General features: G+C 47.2%; 1 protein-coding gene and 1 long non-coding RNA gene across 2 annotated transcripts in view; both read left to right on the top strand.

The window, feature by feature from the left end:
• The first annotated feature begins 2,496 nt into the window (after positions 1–2,496).
• The window catches only part of XPO6 (exportin 6), a 68,469-nt gene continuing 50,717 nt past the window's right edge, over positions 2,497–20,248 (top strand). Inside the window, exons 1-5 of the mRNA XM_029947434.1 lie at positions 2,497–2,587; positions 6,767–6,879; positions 7,674–7,871; positions 12,627–12,786; positions 14,700–14,777. Of these exons, the coding sequence (XP_029803294.1) occupies positions 2,536–2,587; positions 6,767–6,879; positions 7,674–7,871; positions 12,627–12,786; positions 14,700–14,777 (601 nt within the window). The 5' untranslated portion in view covers positions 2,497–2,535. The remainder of the gene's footprint in view (positions 2,588–6,766; positions 6,880–7,673; positions 7,872–12,626; positions 12,787–14,699; positions 14,778–20,248) is intronic.
• LOC115298524 lies at positions 7,879–11,031 on the top strand. Its single transcript, XR_003911778.1, has 2 exons — positions 7,879–10,779; positions 10,951–11,031. It is a non-coding gene; the product is annotated as an uncharacterized LOC115298524 (long non-coding RNA).

The raw sequence follows: 20,248 nt of genomic DNA, 5'->3' as shown, positions 1-20,248 counted from the left end.
AAAGTCGGCCTGACCACTTCTGTTTTTTTGTTTTGGTCTGTTTTCATTTGGTATTTAAGACCAAATAAAAATGATAGCAGCCATAACTATGAATTCGGGAATTCTTAAGAGTTCATCATGAGGTAGGAAGGAATATTGCTGTCGCCAAAGTGATTGAAAGTGCAAACTGCACACTATTTGTTTTTATTGGCAAGCGCCTGGTGATAGTACCGGATTAGGTTTTGGGATTTTGTTTGTTGTGTAACCGTCATTCGGTGGGGAGCGTCTGTCCTGTGATCTTTGTGGACACTTTCATCTGTCAACGTTTCTGCTGGATTGTTTGCTTCGTGGGTTTGGGCAGTGAGGGTGGATGGGCCGGGAGTGCAATTAGAGGTGCATTCTTTGGGGAGATTGCCCTGAACTTGTCCCAGGCTGGTAATTGTCAGGTTCACAACTTATGCGTAAAGAACCAGTGCAAAATAGACCTCGGTGGTGGTTTGCTGCGATGCGCTGAGCTCAGGTGTTTTCTAGGATCTCTGAAATTATTCCCTACAAGAGAGAGTGGTGGGGCAGGAGTTTTCCAGGGACCCATTTTGACTCCAGAAGAACTACTGATTTATTTTAACTGAATAGATGACTTAAGTTCAACAGACATCTCTTAATTTATGTTGTTTTATTTTTTTTTTGCCAGTAAGATAATTTGTGAGATTTTCCTTTGATTCTTTCAGATCTTTCCCACAGATTTAAGTAGGCTTCATGCTCAGTGTGGGGCTCAAACTCATGACCCCCAGATTCAGTCACATGTTCTGCCGTTGAGCCAGCCAGGCCCACTAAAGTATGTAGTTTTTAATAAAACAGCTTAAATTGCAGGAGGTGCCTGAGCGGCTCAGCTGGCTAAGCGGCTGACTCTTGATTTCAGCCCAGCTTACGATATCCCAGTTGATGAGTTCGAGCCCTGCATCGTGCTCTGCACTCACAGCTCACAGCCTGCTTCGGATCCTCTGTCCTCCTCTGTCTGCCCCTCCCCCACTCATGCTCGCTCGCACTGTCTCTTTCAACAATGTATGTGAAAAAAAAAAGAACCCACAGCTTAATTTGCAGTCCAAGAATATTTTCCAGTTGAACTGATACATCAGTTTGAAAAGAAGAGTAAGATTAGAGGGGCTAATCCTGATCATAGCTGTAAACTTCAGACAAATGCCAAGTGCTGTAACTGGTGTACAGTAATTCCTCTCCCAGGAATGACACATCATGCGGCCGTTCATGTGTGACTGTGGCATAGGAGGGACAGCCGTGCCTGGCACTGCTTGAACGTGACCCCGTGTGCTCTGCGGTGTGCTTGCATTTGCCAGCTGGTGTAGATGGGCTGGTGGAAGTCTGACTCAGCCTCTATAATTAGTACCAGTCCTGAGAAGTGCCCACATTGCCACTGAGATGGCCCCAGTTCCTCAAGGTCTTCTAAAGTTGGTTGTCAGGTGGAGGTCTCTGGTAATATTACAGGTTGATACCTAACCCACTTGAGTGCGGGCTTGCTTTAAAATACAATTTCTATAGTCTGCTCGTCCTTTGGGGACAGTGGAGAGGGTATGGAGGAGGTGGTGGGGGGCGGGGGGAGGAGACAAGAATGAAGAGATAATTAAGAAATCAGGACTGCTCTTGGCTCTTGATGGTCTCTGCTTAGGTAACGCCAGTGCGGGTTCAGAAATGGTCTGGGGATGCTCGCCTTCCTGCAGCTGAGCAGGTGAAGGAGGGGGGACTCAAACTCCTCACCACAAACGATGCCCCCATGTGAGTGGGAGAAGGAGGGAGTGGGCTTGGAGCCCCAGAGGGAAGCGGGAGACGGTACGCTCTGGGGCCGAGAGCCCCTCCCCTCTCCTCCTCCACCTGAGCGGCTGTGCCCAGCGGCTGCCTGTCTGTGGGGCCGTGGCTGGTATGTGCTCATTGTGGCTCCTAAGCTGCCTTCACCTTGGCCTCTGGTGGCTGCTCATTCGAGCTGGAGAAGTGTCTGAGCTTGTGACTCTTGAGATACCTTCAACAGCCCCCAGGAGTCCGTGCAGCAGTTTGACTGCAATTGTTCTGAATCAAAATATGGCTTATTATTTAGACTTGGCAAATGTGTAGTTGACAGGAAGTCTGTGGGGAGCCCTGACCTTGTCCCGGAGTCTCTTCACTCTGCCTGTGCAGTCAGGGCCAGGGGCTGGTAATTTGCTTTCGATATATTTCCAGAGTTAAATTTTGAGTTATTTGTTACTTTTGCCTTAGCATAAATAATCCAAAATCGATTGTACAGTAAGTAGCACGAATATATAGAATACACTCAAAATTTGGGTTTTGAGCCAGCTGGGAAATTCCCTTCAGTTTTTCTGAATCCCATGTATTTGAAGAATGTTGAAACAACATGTTTGAGGAAGTAAATTACTGTTGCTATTGAATATGACCTGGAGGGAACTGAGGAAAGCAGAACTGAAGACACAGTTATTGATTTTTTCTCCCCCCCCCCCCAAATTCCTTTGTTAGGCATCTGAAGAAGCCTCCCTCAGGGCCTTGGAAAGTCTGATGACAGAATTCTTCCACGATTGTACAACCAACGAAAGAAAACGTGAGATAGGTAAGTGAAGCGTGCTGAGAGTCGCCAAGAGTCCTTCCAAACGAAAAGTCTGTATGTAGTGAAGGGGAAGGAGTCGGTTGCCTGGGCTGGTCAGGCCTGCTTGAATTCTTGGCCTTTTTGGGGCTCTGTTTTGCTGGTTGGTGGCATCTCTAAATCAAGGGCTGTGGTTGTGGAGGCCGTTGTAGTGCACGGTGCTGGCTTCTCTCTGGCCAAGCTTGGAAAACCCTTCCCCCTCTGTTCTTAATTTCAGCAGCGTTGAACCTTCAATCACAGAAGCCTGTGACTGTTACCTTAAAAACACAACCCCTAAACGTGTCAGAACAACATGGTTTGGTGTGTAGAAATCTAATCTAAACCTTATCTAGAGCCCAGAGGTCCCTTATGTAACTGATATCCCTTTGGGCGCTGCTGCTGCTTTATCTCTATGATGGTCTCCCCCATTTCACAAGTTTCGATGAATAAAGGCTTCAAACAATGAAGATGGAGATATAATTACCTTAGATCTCCTGGGAACCTCAGCACCTTCTAGAAATTCCTTTTGAATTTCATATTCATTACATGAGCATTATCCATGAAAGCACACTTGAACTGTCCAATCTTTGCCTCAGAGACATGCTACACTGTGGTGCTAGAGTAATCTTTTCCCCTCTCTGAGTCCTCACATAACCTCTGAATTTGAAGATGAGAAATGTTTTCTTTTTTGTTCCAACCTAAAGGCTTTTCCCTCAGATGTTTGACAGCTCTGTAATAACTTTACATTCATTGCTAGCCTCTGGGGAGGCCTTTTTTGTGTGTGTCCCTAGGACTCTGCAGGCCCTTTTCTCTGCCCCGCTTGACTTCTCTAAGTCATGTTGGCCAGTTGAGCATTGTGACTGATTTCTGCCTTTGGTGCAAAGCTTGACTAAGGTCTGGATTTCCAGGTGGCCACTAGGTCTTTGGCTGCAGCCCATTTTCTCTTGCTTGCCTTGAGCATCATATTAGCTCCTGGTAGAGGAACTTCTTACTCTCTTTTTTTCCCCTTTTTATTAAATGTTTATTTATCGTTGAAAGAATGTAAGCAGGGGTGGGGCAGAGAGAGAGAGAGGGAGACACAGAATCTGAAGCAGGCTTCAGGCTCTGAGCTGTCAGCACAGAGCCCAGTGCTGGGCTTGAACTCATCACCTGTGAGGTCATGACCTCAGCCGAAGCCAGAAGCTTAACCGACTGAGCCACCCAGGCGCCCCAACAATATTTCTTTAAAAGTATTTATTTTGAGGAGTGGAGGGACAGAGAGAATCCCAAACAGGCTCCATCCACATTATCAGCATGGAGCCCAATGCAGGGCTCGAACTCACAAACTGGAGATCATGACTGGAGCCAGAGTCAAGAGTCAGACTCTTGACTAACTGAGCCACACAGGCACCCTGGTTTTTCTCTTAGTTATTGGTTTGCAAAGCAAACACTGCTCACCTTCAGTGTTCATGAATTTAAAGTGGAACCTCTGAACAAAAAATGTATTCTAATCTGATTTTAAAATAGCTTTAAATAACTAGATACTACAAAAGTCTAGTGGAAATGCAGGCTGAGGGGAATCTCCCAGGGGGGTGGGGGGGGGGGTGTCGAGTTCTAGGTGGTGGGTGTGCCTTATTTCAGTTCTCTCTGTTCCTGGTCTTTGGAGCTTTGTTGGAGTGTGTGGGCTGCAACCACGTGCTGCTTTCTCTGTATCTTAGGATAAACCAGAGGCTTTCCTAGCGAAGTGGCAGAGAGGAGGGGGGGCATTTCATTACTGAGCCTCCACCCACCCTCCTTCAAAGCCGTGATACTAGTGCTCTAGAGGTACAGCTGTTAGCAGGGAACCTTAAGGGACAGCCTGGCCACTTTCACAGTGGAGGAGGCCGAGGCGTCAAAGAGGAGCAATGATCACTTGGAATCAGACTCCGTGAGTGAGCGGCAAAGTCTCTACCCAGCATTGCTCATTTCTAGCCCGAGCTCATTCTTTCCAGTGTGACTCCCGCTCTGGGAGTCCTACAAACTGTTACTTAACCGTAAGGCCACTGCGGTTAAGACTACTACTTCTAGTGGAGTGGTGATCGTAGGGTTAGAGCGGGCTGCTGCGGGCTGCCGTACCTCCTGCTTTTCCAGGGCTTTCCTAGGTTCTCTGGGGGTTGTGACCTTTTATTCATCTTTTTACTCTCTAAAACTTTGTTATTTTTTGAACTTACTTTTTTTAACCTTTTAAGTTTATGTTTATCTTGATTTTAAAAAATTTCACCCCCTTTGTTTTGTATTTCACGACCTGTGTAGCAGGTCAAGGTGACTAAGGGGCAGTGTGTCTGGAAACGTGGTGACAGACTTTTAGTGCTAGCTCTTTTGGGCTTCTGGCTGATGCTACCAGCAGCCTCAGGAGGACAAAAATCATTTCTTTCTTTTTTTTTAATGTCTATTTATTTTTGAGAGAGAGACAGACAGTTATGAGTGGGGGAGGGGCAGAGAGAGTGAGACACAGAATCTGAAGCAGACTCCAGGCTCTGAGCTGTCAGCACAGAGCCCAAGGCGGTGCTCGAACCCATGAATCGCCAGATCATGACCTGAGCCAAAGTCAAATGCTTAACCAACTGAGCTACCCAGGCGCCCCAGGAAAACCATTTCTAACTGCTTTGATGTGGACAGCGCTGCTCGTGGGAACTCCCATGATTGCTACTCTTGTATACAGACAGTTTTTCATGTGGTATTTTAGAATGACACAAAATGAATACCAAATAGAGAGAATTGCCAGAGTCCAGTTCCAGCAGGTCCAGAGGTCCCTGAAGGATGGCCGGTGTCTGCAAAAGGGAGCGAGAGAGCCTCGGCTTCTTTCTCCTCACCAGGCAGGTGTCTCTGCACTGACCAGAGAGTCAGCTTTATTTATTGAAAAAAACATATGGGGTACAAAACAGGAGTGGCAATTTCTTTAGACAATGATTTCTGAAGACAAATTCTTTGGTATGTAAAAAATTTCCCAGAACATAGATTGGTAGAAGACTCATGCATAATCTTTATCAATAGTGATTGAAGTAGGTGACTAGATGCTTATCACTTGGGGAAGAAAGGGATCTTTAGCGTTCAAATACAAGGCAATGTTTTTGGCATAGCAAGAGCAAGAGTTCTTTTGTGAGCAGGGGTCAATAGCCTGTTTTCTCCTGGGGAAGAAAACCGGGTTTTCTCGGCAAATGTAATTGCTCCTATAATCACAAAAGAAGGAACTCCTATAATAAGTTTTTTCATAAGGCACAATTCACATTTTTAGCATAAAAAGGCAAATCACCCGTGATATCAGTAGGTCAGGTGCCTTGGGGGGTCGGTGCCCTAGCAGAAACTGAGTGGGGGTTGAACGGGTGTAGACGCAGGTCACCATCTAACGGTGGAGGCCTTGCGAACCCACCTTACTTCAGAAATGGCTCCCAGCAGAGAACGAGCCATCTTTAATACTCTTGCATTTTTTCCTGTCCTGTGTTTATAAGTTTAACGTTAATGTTTTCTTGTCCCACTTCTCTGGCCGTCATTTTGTGTGTGTTTGTGTGACACTGTGAGTCCTGAGGAAATATATGTAGCAGGTGCCCTCGAGGAAACAGGTTACCAGTTAGCCTTCCTTCATAAGGTAAAATAGTACTTCTATCACTTTCTGCCCCCACTTTAGGTTAAGGAAGAACTTTATCACTGGAAGTGTCTCTGCCTCAACTAGCGCCCATACGCTATTGGACTGTAGATGGCTGAACACATTGTCCATGCTCCTTGTCACCTCACAGTCAGAAAAACGTTGTATAGTCTGTCCTTCTGTCTCGCAGATACAGCTGGATTTTGCTGTTTATTTGGGGACCATTCAGTTATATGGAGAGATGTGTGTTTAAAATCCTTAGAGGAGGGGCGCCCAGTGGCTCAGTCGGTTGAGCGTCCGACTTCGGCTCAGGTCATGATCTCACGGTTCGTGGGTTCGAGCCCTGAGTCAGGCTCTGTGCTGACCGCTAGCTCAGGGCCTGGAGCCTGTCTTCAGATCTTGTGACTCCTTCTCTCTCTGACCCTCCCCTGCTCACGATGTCTCTCTCTCTCTCAAAAATAAATAAAAACATAAAAAAAAAAAAAAAACCCCTTAGGAGACAGCCCGGCCTTCTGTTAATTTCATGTCTTTTTCATGGCCTTCTTTGCTGGCTATTTAATTTTCAGAGGAGCTTCTTGATAACTTTGCCCAGCAGATAGGAGCCTGGAGACTCTGTCTGTACTTCCTCTCCAGCACCAGGAACGACTACGTCATGATGTACAGCTTAACGGTGTTTGAGGTAAGTTGTCAGAGGCTTTTATGCTGTTCTGAGTATCGTGTGGTTGCGCTGCCGGGCCGCTGGCACCAGGCGTCAGCTTCGAGGTGCAGCTGGCGGGGAAGCAGCTCACCGCAGGGACTTCGTCGCACACGCGGGCCCTGTCAGGACCTCTGGGAGTCTGGGGCACCTTTCCATCTTCCACCCCAGAAAGGTGAGGCAGGGCTGGTTTGGTAGTCGGTTGTTTGTCGTAACATGTAACTTTGCCCTCCACGTCATCATTTAAAAGAGAAAGATAATGGGGAAAAAATGATCTGGCAGGAGAGATGATTCCCATAACGCTGTCACCCCAGCCACAGACATTTTCATTTAATTTAACGCTTCCAAGTTTTGTCTTCCCGTGTGTCTCTTTTCTTGTTAGCCTGATTACAATCATGTTGCGCAGGCCACTGTGTTTTCTGCCTCCCCCCGCCAGTTAGCCTTTATGTTCTATTCCTCTGTACATGGTATAGCATTATTCACCAAGCCGCTCACCTGTTGTTGGACATTAAAGTTGCGTTTGTCATTTTTTGATGGGATAATGGAAAGGTTTTGCACATGCGGCCTTTTGTTTCTGTGAAGTTACTTAGTGGCTCTTACGAGGATGGAATTGTTGTCTTATGGGGTTTGAATAGCCTAGTACTCTTATTGCTGAATTGCAAGAAACCATTGTTTAAAAGCAGGGTTTCAGTTTGAGAGGATCGAGCTACCTGTCGGATGAAAGCCAGTGACTGTTGTGGACAGATGGTTAACTTAGAAAACCTGTGTTTGTTTTTCAGAATCTGATCAACAAAATGTGGCTTGGGGTCCCGTCTCAAGACAAGATGGAGATCCGCAGCTGCCTGCCCAAACTCCTCCTGGCTCACCACAGAACCTTACCTTACTTTATCCGGAACAAGCTCTGCAAAGTTATTGTTGATATTGGCCGTCAAGATTGGCCCATGTTCTACCATGACTTTTTTACGAACATTTTACAGGTAAGGAGATACCTGAGGAAACTTCATCTCACAAATTGTTTGTTTGTAGAAGTGATTATTTCCTTGTCTTGAGGAGGAGTTTGATTAGCATTTGGAACTGCAGTTAAGAGGTCATTGTAGAGCAAACTGTTCGCCCAAGTTTGTGTTCTTGAGACAAGCCACGTTTTTGTGCATGCTGAAGGGGCGGGGGACAACCCAGTCGCTTTGTTTACCTCTTTGGGAAGCTTTGTTCAGCAAAGATCTGAAAGCCTGTTAGGTCCTGTGCCAGGTGTTGGGGTACAAGGACGAGGCCTTCCGTAGTGATACTTCAGTAGGGGATGGCTGTGCAAACACTGACCAACACCGGGGAAGTGTGTGTGGCGTGCCGTGGTGGCCTACAGCCCTTAGGCCCCAGAAGCTGAGCTGTCTTCAGTGTTGTTGGGGGAGATGCGTGGCAGCGGCGTGCTGCAGGCCAGGACGGGCCTGCTCTTGCAGGGGGGCTTCAGTTTGTAATCCACAGTCCTTTCGTGGGAGCTACTGAAAGGTGTGTAGGAGGGGGAATACCGGGCCGCAGTTTGGTGCTGGGAGGACACCTCTGGCCCAGTACGGGGTGTGGACTGAAGAGGGGCGAGGCCGGGTCCTGAGGCTGCTGTTGGAGAGGTGTGAGCTGCAGAGGGTCCTGGCCCACAGGCCTTTCTGGTGAGGCGAGGGGGGCACTTAGGAGACCCAGTCAGCAGGCTTTGGTTAGTGACTGGATGGTGGAGGTGAGGGGAGGGAGGGATCTAGAATGCCCTCCCGGTTTCTGGCTCAGGCAGCAGGTTCTCCAGGCCAGGGGTGAAGGAAGGGGCAACGAACTTGGGTAGAAGATGGAGGATTCGGTCTGACAGAAAATGCATTTAATATTTGTGTGCTCCTTCTTATACCTGATCCATTGGGATCTGTGGGTCTGGGGCTTGGGAAGGAGGTCTGGCTGCAGGTCAGGATTTGGAAGTCATCAGGGGAGGTGGGACCTAAAAGCCGAGCGAGAGGTGCTATTGTTCACTTGAATCCTGTGCTGAAGTTGGAAACCGTTTCATTGTGTTGAGATAGTCAGGGGTATACAGGAAATGGGTAGTGGATATAGTTTGTAGGAATAAGATTCTCTGAAAATTAGTGCCTCAGTGACTGTAGGCCCAGGATTTTCTAACATTCTGTATGCTCTTGCTACAAAGAATTCGAATGATGGGGCAACGCAGAGAAAATAGAGCATCCTTATTGCTTCTCTCAGATCGCCTCAAGGTGATACAAAAAGTCTTCATTCAATTTTGTTTTGCATAGTGATTCTGTATATCTAGAGGTTTATTGGATCGATACTGCAAAGAAGATTCATGCATTCACTCAGGAAGTTATTTGTTGAATACCAGCCAGGTGCTAACTAAACATATGGGGAGATGGCAACGACACAAAACAGTGTCCCTGCCTTCGTGGGGCTTTATAATCTGGGGGAGGAGACGTTCATAGACAATAAGCAAAAAGGCCTCTAAGAGGTTATAAGTGTTGTGAAGAACATTAAGTCCAGGGTACGGAGACAGAGAGCGTCGGGGGTGTTATCTAGATGGGGTATGATAAGGTGTTTTTTGAGGAGCAGCCATTTGAGCAGAAATCTGAGTGGAAGTGATGGAGTGAGCCATGTGGGCATCTAGATAAACGGTGTTAGATGGAGAGGGAAGAGCAGGTGCGAGGACCCTGAGGAGCGGCAGGGAGGTCGGGGGCCCGAAGTGGTGGGACCTGAGGGGAGAGGTTTCGCTGGCGCTCTCTGACGTATTTGCCTTCACTCCAAGGTGAGGACAGTTGTGGTCACTCTCGGCAGCCCCCCCTAGAGGGAGAGCGCGTTCCTGGGCCGGTTAGTGGCAGGTCCTGTGAGAAGCAGCGGCCAGGTGTGGGCTGGAGTGGCAGCAGCCGTCGGAGGAGCTGTGTCCCCACCCAGCTGGGGTCACTTCTTTTGATGGAGAACAGACATTTCCTGTCAACCCTTGAAATGGTAACAAATGACAGTTCGGAAGAGCATTTTTGGATGAAGTCTCATGGATGTTTAGAAAGGCTAGCTGTTGCCCTCTGTTCTCTACCACTTCCCTCTTGGTACCCCTTCAGAAATGACTCAGTTTACCTCCTGCAGCCTTTGTGACTTTGCGACACCCCATAGTGGAAAGAGCAGCGAAGGCAGCAAGTGGGTTTGGGGTCTGTGTCCGTTGTTGTCACAAATCATCTTGGAGTTTAGCAGTTCCTTCCACTTACGGGAACCTCCGTTTCCTTGTCTGTAAAAGAAGAGGATTGGAGTAAGCGAGCTCCGGAACCTTTCCGCTCATCGTGCTCTCTGCTGCCTCTCGTTTGTCCCTGTGAGGCGGTCAGTGCCATGAAATCCATGTCAAGAACAACGGTGCTCAGTTGCTGACATTTCTGGTAATGATAGTAAAGTAGATTCTCCTTCAGGTGCTGGTAAACAAGAGCTAACCAGTTCTGGAATCATCCCTCACCATCCTACGATCCCTTGAGTAAACCATCTAAAAGGTTGTTTTTAGGCTCGGTTCCCTCATGGTCAGCTTGCTGTCTGCAGTGCTTAGTGGTTGTGCTGCTGCTGCTGTTTGACTGGTGGTTCGCTGGGCGTCTGTGCAGTTCATGCCATCACGGTGGTGACTGCCGTGCCAGGCAGAGAGGAGTCGATTTGGGGCCCCAGAGGGATACTTGTAGTTCTCTGTGTTGGCCACTTTCTAGGCCAATGGAAAAGGAAGTAGATGAAGTTGAAACTGACCTCTTGTCGCCCCCGCTCTGCCCTCTACCTCCCACTCATGCGCTCGCCACCCCTTTGTAGAGAGAGTCTGCTCCTCAGATTCCTGAAATCTCTCGAGCTCAACCTGTGCCCGCATTGTGCCTGGGACCGGATACTTACGGGGTAGGTAGGCAGCAGGGGAGAGAGGTGCCATTCCTCTCTGGTTGGGCGGTGTAATAAAAATCATTGAGCCTGTTCAGAAGCTCACATTGAGTGCCTGAACTTGGCGGGGACAGAGGACCTGAATTTGATCTTCAACCTAAAAGTGTTTGTTTATTCTCTGTTAAATTGCAGAGAATTACTTCTGTTAGAAGAGTAAATTACGTATGTGAAGATGGTAAAGAGAAGCAGTATTTTACAAACAAGCCTTTTGGACACAAAGCTGGTGAGAAGGAAAATATTTGATCAGGCTGTTCTTTCAGGAAAGAATAACTTTCATGGTCAGTTGGCTTTTTGCCTGTCTCTCCTTTTTCCAAATGATGAGAGAAAGGAGGGCTTTTGGATACCTTTTCCACAGTGTAGGGTTTTTTTGACTGTGGGAGCACAGAGCATTTCATACCTAGAGGAAAATGTATTGCCAAATTGGAATAGTTGGTAATACGGAGCAATCCCTGCTGAGAGAGCAAGAATGAGGGTTTTGGGGGAAACCAGACCCAAAAAGAGGTAGAGGAGAGAGAAGTGAAAGAGGGGAAATATGGGAATCTTTTAAAGCACAGATTGATAACCCCCAGGCCTCTGGATGGGAAGAGATGCTTACAAAGAGTCAGTAAAGAAAAATTGGTTCAGGGATTTTTTTTCTTCTTCCCTTGCTGCATTTTCGTACCTTATGTTGTTAGAAGTAGCCCAAACTTCAACAAGAAGAAAACTTGTGGAGGGTATGTTTTTGAAGTTTCAGTGTCCACGATAATTGATTTACTAGAGGGCATCTTCAGCACGCTGTTGATTGCCCCTTGTTCTACATCACGTTGCTCCCGAGGACAGTTGAATTTATCCTCAGTTCCCACTGTTGAGTGCACTTCCTGCTCTTTGGGCTGAGCTTTCCCTTAGTCTGCAGAAGGGAGAGCTGTTTTCAAAGGAAAGGCGAGGGCTGCATGCTGCCTGGAGCAGAGAAGCGTGTCCGGTGCTGTTGGGGGTGCCCTCCTTGTCTTTGGTTTTGTAGACTGAATAAATAAACAACTCATTTGTATGTGAGAATGAATGACATTTAAAGTTAATTGTGATTAAGGAAGATGGTCAAGTGTTCCTTAAATGGTGGGTGTACTCTTTTATAGATTGTAGCACAGAACTCAACAGAATTTTAGTGGCACCTTGCTTCCTTTTACCATTTCTGGAAACTAAAAAGTAAATTGAAGAGTAAGTAACCCTGTGAAGTTTGTGAAATTGACTAGAAAGACGTAGTGTTAATGCTGTTGAAGGTGCACCTTTCTCTCTGTCTCTTGCTTAAGGCAACCAGTACAGTGGCATGGATCCTGTAGGTGGTAGAAAAAGTAACTCAAATCGCTACTGTAGGTGTTTGCAAAATTACAACCATAGCCCTATGTACGCATGGTTCTGCCCTGCTGCGTGTTTAATCTTAAACTTGCATGGAACAGGCAAAGCTTAGAAACTCAAAATTAATTAAAGCCTTGAATGTTGAAAAGATAACACGCATTGGTTCACACATTTCCTTGTTGCTAATACATGATTCTGGGCAAAGGGACCAAAGCTTTGGGAATCGGGGCAAGTAGAGAAAGTGTCACATTAGGTGTAAAAGAACCTTGTGTTCATGGTTAGAAGTTTGCCTTTAGAATAAAATGAGAATGTACTTTGAATCAGTAAGAAACGTACATAAATGGGCTCTGAAGCCCTGATGTACACGGCCCGTTCCTGTGAAGTTAAACGCAGGGACGGACCTGCAGGTTTAATGTTGCCCGCTCCTCCTCATGCTTTCATCAGCCTGCAGTCTGCTCAGCACGTCTTCTTCCCTGCAGTTGATCCAGTCCCCCGTGACGACCCCCCTCGGGCTGATCATGTTGAAGACGACTTCGGAAGAGCTGGCTTGTCCCCGCGAGGACCTCAGCGTGGCTCGGAAGGAGGAGCTGCGGAAGCTGCTGCTGGACCAGGTGCAGACTGTGCTTGGGCTGCTGACAGGTGAGCCGTTCGGTGGACGCAAGGGACGCCGGCGGTGGCGCTCTGCACTTTCGAGCGGTTGTTTTAGTTGTGACTGTGACCGGGTCGGGAGACAGAATGTGGTGTGCACTGTCCATGCTGGGCCCAGTGTCCGGCACGTAGCAGGAGCAGGAGAAAGGTTTCCAGCCTGCTTTCTTCACTGTCTTTGTGAATTGGTCCTCACTGTCACCGTTACTGGTGAGGTAGAGACCAGGTCATGGGAATGTGATTGAAATTCCAAGCGCCCCATTCTCAGTAACGTGGGTGGCAAGCACTTCATTTAAAATAATTTGAGTGTTAGATCAGGAGAAGCTGGAGGAGCAGAGGATGGGAACGTTTCCAGTTCTGCGCAGGGAGGCGAGTCCAGGTGTGGCATCAGCACGCTGCCACCTTTTGCAGCTGTAAGCAGCATTTTCCTCGTCACCTTGTCTGTTTTATCAGAGCCTCACGACCGGGTGTGGGGAGTAAGAATAAACAGAAAGCAAAAGCAAACCGCAGGACGAGACAGGAAGGCGGGCCGAGGGTAGAGCGCGCCGGCTCTCCAGGGCCCTGCTGCCGGAGAGGAGAGGCAGGTGCAGGCCTCGTCTCGGGGCCCTTGGGGCTCCGGGGCCCCGCTTCCTGCTTGAAGGAATGTCATAGTGCAAAACCACTTACCGTCTCCAGCTCCTCTGCCCAGGCTTCCTCTCGGGTCTCTAGGAACTTGTGTCTTTTATACGAAAGCACTGGGCATGTAGTGGGCACTGTAAATCGGTTAAGAATGCGTGACCAGAAGTGAACTTGTCCTTTGGGCTGCGTCCTTCCCCGCGTCCCTAGGGGAAACCCTCACTTCAGAGCATTTATTCCTCCAGAGCACGTTCTTTGTTGCCCCCAGTTAGATGTTACATTTCTGCAGTTAAGGACCACATCTGTACCTCTATCCTACTGTGGAGATGTGAACATTTTTTAAGTTGGGGTTGATTCACGTAGCGTAAAATCCACCATTTTACAGTGTCATAACTCAGTTTTTAATATATTCACAAGGTTGTGCAACGATCATGTGATCTAATTCCAGAACACTTTCATTACTGCCCTTTCCACCTCCAACCCCTGGCAACCAGTCATCTGTCTGTCTCTCTGGATTTTCCAATTTGGCCTTTCCATTAAAAAAAAAATCATACAACATACGGCCTTTTGCGTCTGGCTTCTTTTACTTATTGGGATACTTCAAGGTTTGTCTGTTATAATGTTAAATATTTTTTTTTAATGTTAAATATTTTGAAAACACAGTACTCTCAAAAGCTTTTGCTATCAATCATCTTACGTGGTAGGTTCTGTAAAGAGGTCCAGAGAGGAATGAAACAGTCTGTCTCTAGTGAGGGGTACTCACCTGGGGGGAAAGACAGCTAGAGCCAGTGTGTTCAGAGTTTAGTAGAGGTGTGTTTTATGCACAGGCAGAACTGAGCAGCCGAGACTTTCTGGGGAAGGCGACAGCTGGGTGGAGCTCTGAGGGACGGACAAGCAGCAGCCTGTAGAAAGGTCAGGTTTGATTGGCAGGAGGAGAGCAGGTCAGAAGGTGGTGTGGAAGGAGCAGCACCCAGTGCAGTGTGCGCAGCCTTGTGGATGTGGGTGGGGGTGAGGCCAGGTCGGGGGAGCAGGGGCCTGAGGAAGCCCGTGGGGGATGCTGCTGTTGGCTGGGCGAGGAGCAGAAGGGGCGCAGGGCAGGTGTGGAGGAAGAGGAATTGAGTTTGGCACATCCAGGTGGTGGTGTCTGGGAACATCCCGGTGGACATACGGTGGAGGGAGGGAGGTTTAAATATTCCTAATGTTTGATCAAAGAGATGAGATTGGCTTTACATCTGATTTTCACAGGTTAGACTTCATTTCTCTCTTTAACTCCGTTTCTCCCTTGTTGGTAGGTATCTTGGAGACCGTCTGGGACAAGCACAGTGTCACTGCTGCCACCCCACCGCCATCGCCGACCTCAGGAGAAAGTGGTATGGTCTCCCCACCACGTGTGCTGGTCCTCTTTTTAAATGCATTTGGGGGTCTCGACGGGGTAGCGACTGCTTATCTGTGCCAGATACAGATGCTGATTTTTCCTTAATCAGTTTTTGGCCTTTCTGCCCATGTTTTCTGAGTAGCTAGCTCTACTTCATTCTTTGTAAGTACTTGTACCTTCTTAATATAGTATTTTGAACAACATAGATTGTTTCTTCCTTACCCATCAGAAAAATGGCACCTTTGATCTTCTGTCATCCACTTCCATCCCCTCCAGCTTATAACTGTCATCCTTCCTGGTTTGTTTTTTGCTTTTTCTCAGATTTCATGGCCGTATTGCTCATGCTCACATTGGCATGAGCCTGTGGGCCTAAAAGATGGGCTTTGCAATTATGCAGGGGCCAAGGTCCGAGGAGCTGGTTGGTTTCCTGAAGGGAGTGGGTGTGTGTGTGTTTGTGTGTGTATGGGTGACAAGGAGGTGAAATGCTTTCTTCCCTACGGGGCTGGGCGAAGATGGGGCCAGGGTGCAGTAATCACTGTTGGCTTGACATCATTTCCAAATAATTTGATAAAGCATGGCTGTATGTACAGTGTCACTAAGTGGTTTACTGGAGGCGAATTCTCCACAGTTATATTAATACCTTCTTCAGAGGTCAAAGTGCAGTTTGCCTAAAAATGGCTACTTCAAGGATAGAAAGAGGAAATTGTGTCAAGAGCAGAAACTTTTAGTTTCTGAATGCTTGTGTTTACACTAAATGATCACAGATGCTTTTCAGATAGGGTACATGCTGTGGATTACACATTATTTCTTCCTCTACTGTAAAGGTTGGTTGGTATGGCTAATAAGAAGTATTTCTCCATCTTTCTCCTTTACCCCAGGAAACGGGCTGTTGAAATCAGACACCTCTAAGCCTGAGCTGTTTCATGCAGCCTGTTGTTGTTAATATGTGGAAGTTGAAATTCTTGCAGAGCTGAAAATGTAGCATGACGTTTTGAGGACTGCTCATAGTCTGCGGATTTATTCCAAATTCCATTTGTCATACTTGGATTAAAAACTGTTAGCCATTTGTCATACTTCTTAAGCACTATTACAGAGCTTTAGAGTGTTTTAAAAAGCCGACAAGGATTTGAACTTTATTTGTACTTGGTGGCAGACTTTCATTTTCAACGTGGGTCTTTGAGATGACTTAGCAGATTTAAATTTTGCAGTATGTGATGATTAAAGGAAAAATTTCAAATGAGGCAGAGCTTTGCTCTCGTGAGGGTACCCTCTGGAATTTCCTGCAGGTTAGCTGATCTTAGAGTATCTCATTCCATTTAAATAATAGTTTGCGAAGATTAGTTCTGTTGAGCTGGATTTGGTTTTAGGTGGTTGAACACTGGCTTAGCATCCAGTTTCAGTTAGCAGTTTCCTCTAGTACAACTTGTTTTTCTGAGATTGTTTTCCAGTGCCCAAAGCGGTATGTTTTAGTTGGCTTTGTTCAGCTGTGTGTTCTGAGCGAACTCAGTTTATGCTTTGATAGACTTATTTTTCTGGAGGCCAGATTGGGGAATGTCAAATAATACAAATCAAAAATATATTCCTGCCTCTTTTTTGTGTTGCCTAGGGTTTGTTTACGAGGCTAGTAACATACAGCATGAACCAACTTGACATTTCCATATAAACAAAACCTGAAAATGGGGTGTGTATTTCTTGAGTATTGCCTCTTAGACCCTCTTAAGACATTTCTGGAGTCTTGACTTTTAGAATTTGAGAAAGAACAAAACAAATGGAGACTGTTGGGGGCCTGGGAAGGTAAGCAAGCTTTGAAGCTGGTGTCCTCCTCCTCAGAAAAAGAGGAGGCGCCTGGGTGGCTCAGTCTACTGAGGGTCCGACTTCAGCTTAGGACACCAACTGTGAGAATCTCAATTTGCACGTTTGAGCCTGCTTCAGGCTCGCTGTTGTCAGCATAGAGCCTGCTTTGGATTCTCTCTCCCCCACTCCCTCTGTCCTTCCCCTGCTCTGCTCACACTCACTCTCTCAAATATAAAATATTAAAAATCCTACAGGGTTGCATGTTCATTTGACATGCCTTTTCAGTTGCAAGCGAAGCTGTCAGACGTTGCCATTATTTGGACAACGCTGACAAAATAACATTTATTTTGATGCTTTTGCTCAACCGCCTTTGTGCACTTAAGACACCAAGTTAAGCAGTAACATTTCTAAAAAGTTGTTTAGCTTTATTGACCTAATAAGCTCACTGTCACGGAGAAAATTCATTCTGAGAAACCTTAGGGCCCTGGTGAGTAACCCAGATAATTCCTACCCTCCACCCCACCCAACCTTTAATCAGCAATCCCTGCTCGAATCCCCACGGCTCCCCATACCATGCTCTGTCAGCTCTGTGCATTTTGGTGGTTTTTTTCCCCCGTACACTTTCTGGTGACATCATTTTCTGTCTGCTCACTTTGAAAGAACAAAGCCCAGGGACGAGTCCCTGCAGCAGCTACTCGAACAGTCTGGGGGGAGAAGAAGCTTTGAAGGGTGCTTGTGGTCTACTGCTCAGAATACTTCCTCAAATTGTCACCTTATCTTTTAAACTTGCCTCACTAGACCAGAACCCTGTGAAGCAGACGATGGCTTCACCTCTTGTTTACAAACGAGGAAACTGGGGCTCATGGGAATCACATCACCAGTATGGGGTGGAGCAGGGACGGCCTAGGCACATGGTCGCATGGTCTTCGTCTCAAGTTTGCCTTCCCGGCCACTCTCCCCGCATCTGCCTGCCTCCCCCTCCCCCTGGTTTAGAGCATCGCTGTGTGCCGTCCCTGACCACTGCTGTCCCGGGCTGGGAAGGGAGAGGAGCAGTCCTCTGAGGACGGAATGTGACTGCCCTCCGCACGCTGGGGCCGTGGCTTCCTGCTGCGCCTGGGCAGCCTCAGCCCTCCTCCTTCCACAGCCTCCGCTCACCCTCCCCTCTTTGATGGGGTGTGGGGGGGAGCAGTGAACAAAACACATGATGTAAACATGGCGATTCTGAGGTAGCTTTCGCTGTTCTGCAGGAAAACTTGAGACCGCACCTTTGTCATCCGCGTGATGTGTCCCATGTGGATCTGTGCAGATACTGGCGATGGCAAGCTCCAGGGTGCAGGGACATTAGAGAGCTCAGGTGACAGAGACCAGTCCATGCCTTCCCATTTCCTCCCACATTTGGCAAACTGCAGATCTTTTCACATATTCCCTTCTAAGCTACATGGAGGAAGATGTCTCTTAGGAGGGTCACTCCACTCCTGTGATCTCGTTTTCTTAGCCTAAGGGCTCCTTGGCTGGGATTTCTCTCCTTTGTGTTGGACTGAGGCTGCAGTGAGACCCCCGGTTGTCAGTGGGGATGGTATCTGGCACCAGGGGGAAGTAGTGTTTGGCTAACGTAATGAGAGTAGAGGGCACTGCTGGCATCTGATGAGTGGGAACCAGGGGTGTTGCTAAGTATCTGACGACGTGCAGAACAGTAACGAACAGCCCCAAATGTGCTGAGGTCGAGAAACCCTGGATTGGTAAATGTGGAACTGAGTATAAAACGTGACATATTAATAAATAAAAAAGTTAAAAAAGCCCAGGAGATCTTTGCTCGAATGCCTGGCCTGTCCGGATTACTTCCAAGTGAGTGAACGCACCGGGGCCGTGCTGGCGCCTCTCGGCAGGGGTGCACGTTGTCACCAGAGCCTGGACTGAATCCGGGAAGCTGGACGTTCATGGGCTGTGCCGCCAAGATGTACCCTCTTGCATCGGGAGCTTGTCAGGCTTTCTCAGGTTTGCGTTGGAAATGCGGCATGAAGCAGAGTCTGTTCTGTGGCAATCCCTTCCACTTTGATTGAAATACAATTTTTGAGGGGCTCCTGGGTGACTCGGTTGAGTATTCTGCTTCGGCTCAGGTCATGATCTTGTGGTTTGTGGGTTTGAGCCCCTCGTTGGGCTCTGCTGACAGCTCATGACCTCCGTCTTCGTCTCTGCCTTTCCCCTGCTTGCTTGCTCTCTTTATCAAAAAAAAAAATGAAAAAAATACAATTTTTGAAATATTCTTTGTAATCTGCTAAAATACTTTGAAATATTGGAAGTTGAATAAAATCATTTTCACTGAGAACAACCTTAAAAGATTCTTGTTTGCGGGGGACAGAAATCATAGGTCATCTTAGACGTCTACTTCCAGAGGTTTGCATAATCCCATTCAGCAGTTGTCCCTGGGCTTACATCTTTCTACAGTTGTCGTCCTAGTGTGAATGCTGTGTTACTTAGGACTTAGGAGCACACATGCCATCCTATATTTGAATATTAGCTTTCTTTTTTCTTATTTATTATTAAAAATTTTTTTTATGTCTTTATTTTTTTATTTTTTGAGACAGACTGAGTGGTGGAGGGACAGAGGGAGAGGGAGACACAGAATCCAAAGCAGGCTCCAGGCTCTGAGCTGTCAGCACAGAGCCCGATGTGGGGCTGGAACCCACGGACTGTGAGATCATGACCTGAGCCGAAGTCAGACGCTTAACCAGCTGAGCCATCCGGAGGTCCCCGAATATTAGCTTTCTTATCACTTTTCCTGGCTGCCTAGTCGTCCCAGTGGATCTGCTTTCTGGGAAGGAGCATAGGCTTAGGGGCTAGACGTGGGTTTCCGTTTCAGCTCTACTTCTTACTAGCTGAGGAACATGAGGCAAACACTTAATCTGTCTGGGTCTTATTCTAACAGTTTTGTTAATGCAGATGGTAATGCCTACCTTAGAGCTGTGGGCATGAAATGAGAATATGTGTGTAAAGTGTTTAATGCAGTACTAGGCAAATAGATTAGGTGGTAGCTGTTCTTCACATAGTTATAATTGATGGTTTGCTTTTTTCCCCTTTGACAGTCCTCTTCTGGAAAAATTCTTCAGAGCTAAAGAGTAGGAATAACTCTTTTGTTCTGCTTTCGTTTTTAAAGCCAGAATGTATTTCTAATTAAAAATGCTCAAGAGATTTAAAAAAAAGTCCAAGGGCCCAAAGGTGTCCAGGTCTGATAGAACATACTGAGAAGGTCTGTGGGTTAAGTGTCAGTTTGATCCTGGCTAATTACCCGCCCCGATCATTCTTCTAGTTGGGTAGTGTGATTTCCTCTGACACCCAGCGTCTTTCACAGATGGCCCCAGTCCACGAATGACAAGAAGAGCACTACCAGAAACAGTCCCTATCTTTGAAAGAGAGAAAGTTGAACATGTGACTCGGGTGGACAGCCACCACAGCAGTTTCAGAATTCAACCTCACTAATCAGGCAACAAACTGAAACGCGTGCAGATTGTACTTAAACATCCTTCTTGCATTGTTCTTTGGAAGCAGGTCCCTTGGTGATCGGTGTGGGGCTGAGATCATGATGAGTCTCCTCTAGTATTAAATGCAGCTCTTCCAGAGCAGAAACCGCCGAACTCCCTACCAGATAAAACGCCAGGGGAAAATTTTTAGTCT

Source organism: Suricata suricatta, chromosome 8, assembly GCF_006229205.1.
Source record: "Suricata suricatta isolate VVHF042 chromosome 8, meerkat_22Aug2017_6uvM2_HiC, whole genome shotgun sequence".
Taxonomy (NCBI): domain Eukaryota; kingdom Metazoa; phylum Chordata; class Mammalia; order Carnivora; family Herpestidae; genus Suricata; species Suricata suricatta.
This window is presented reverse-complemented; position numbering and strand designations above follow the sequence as displayed.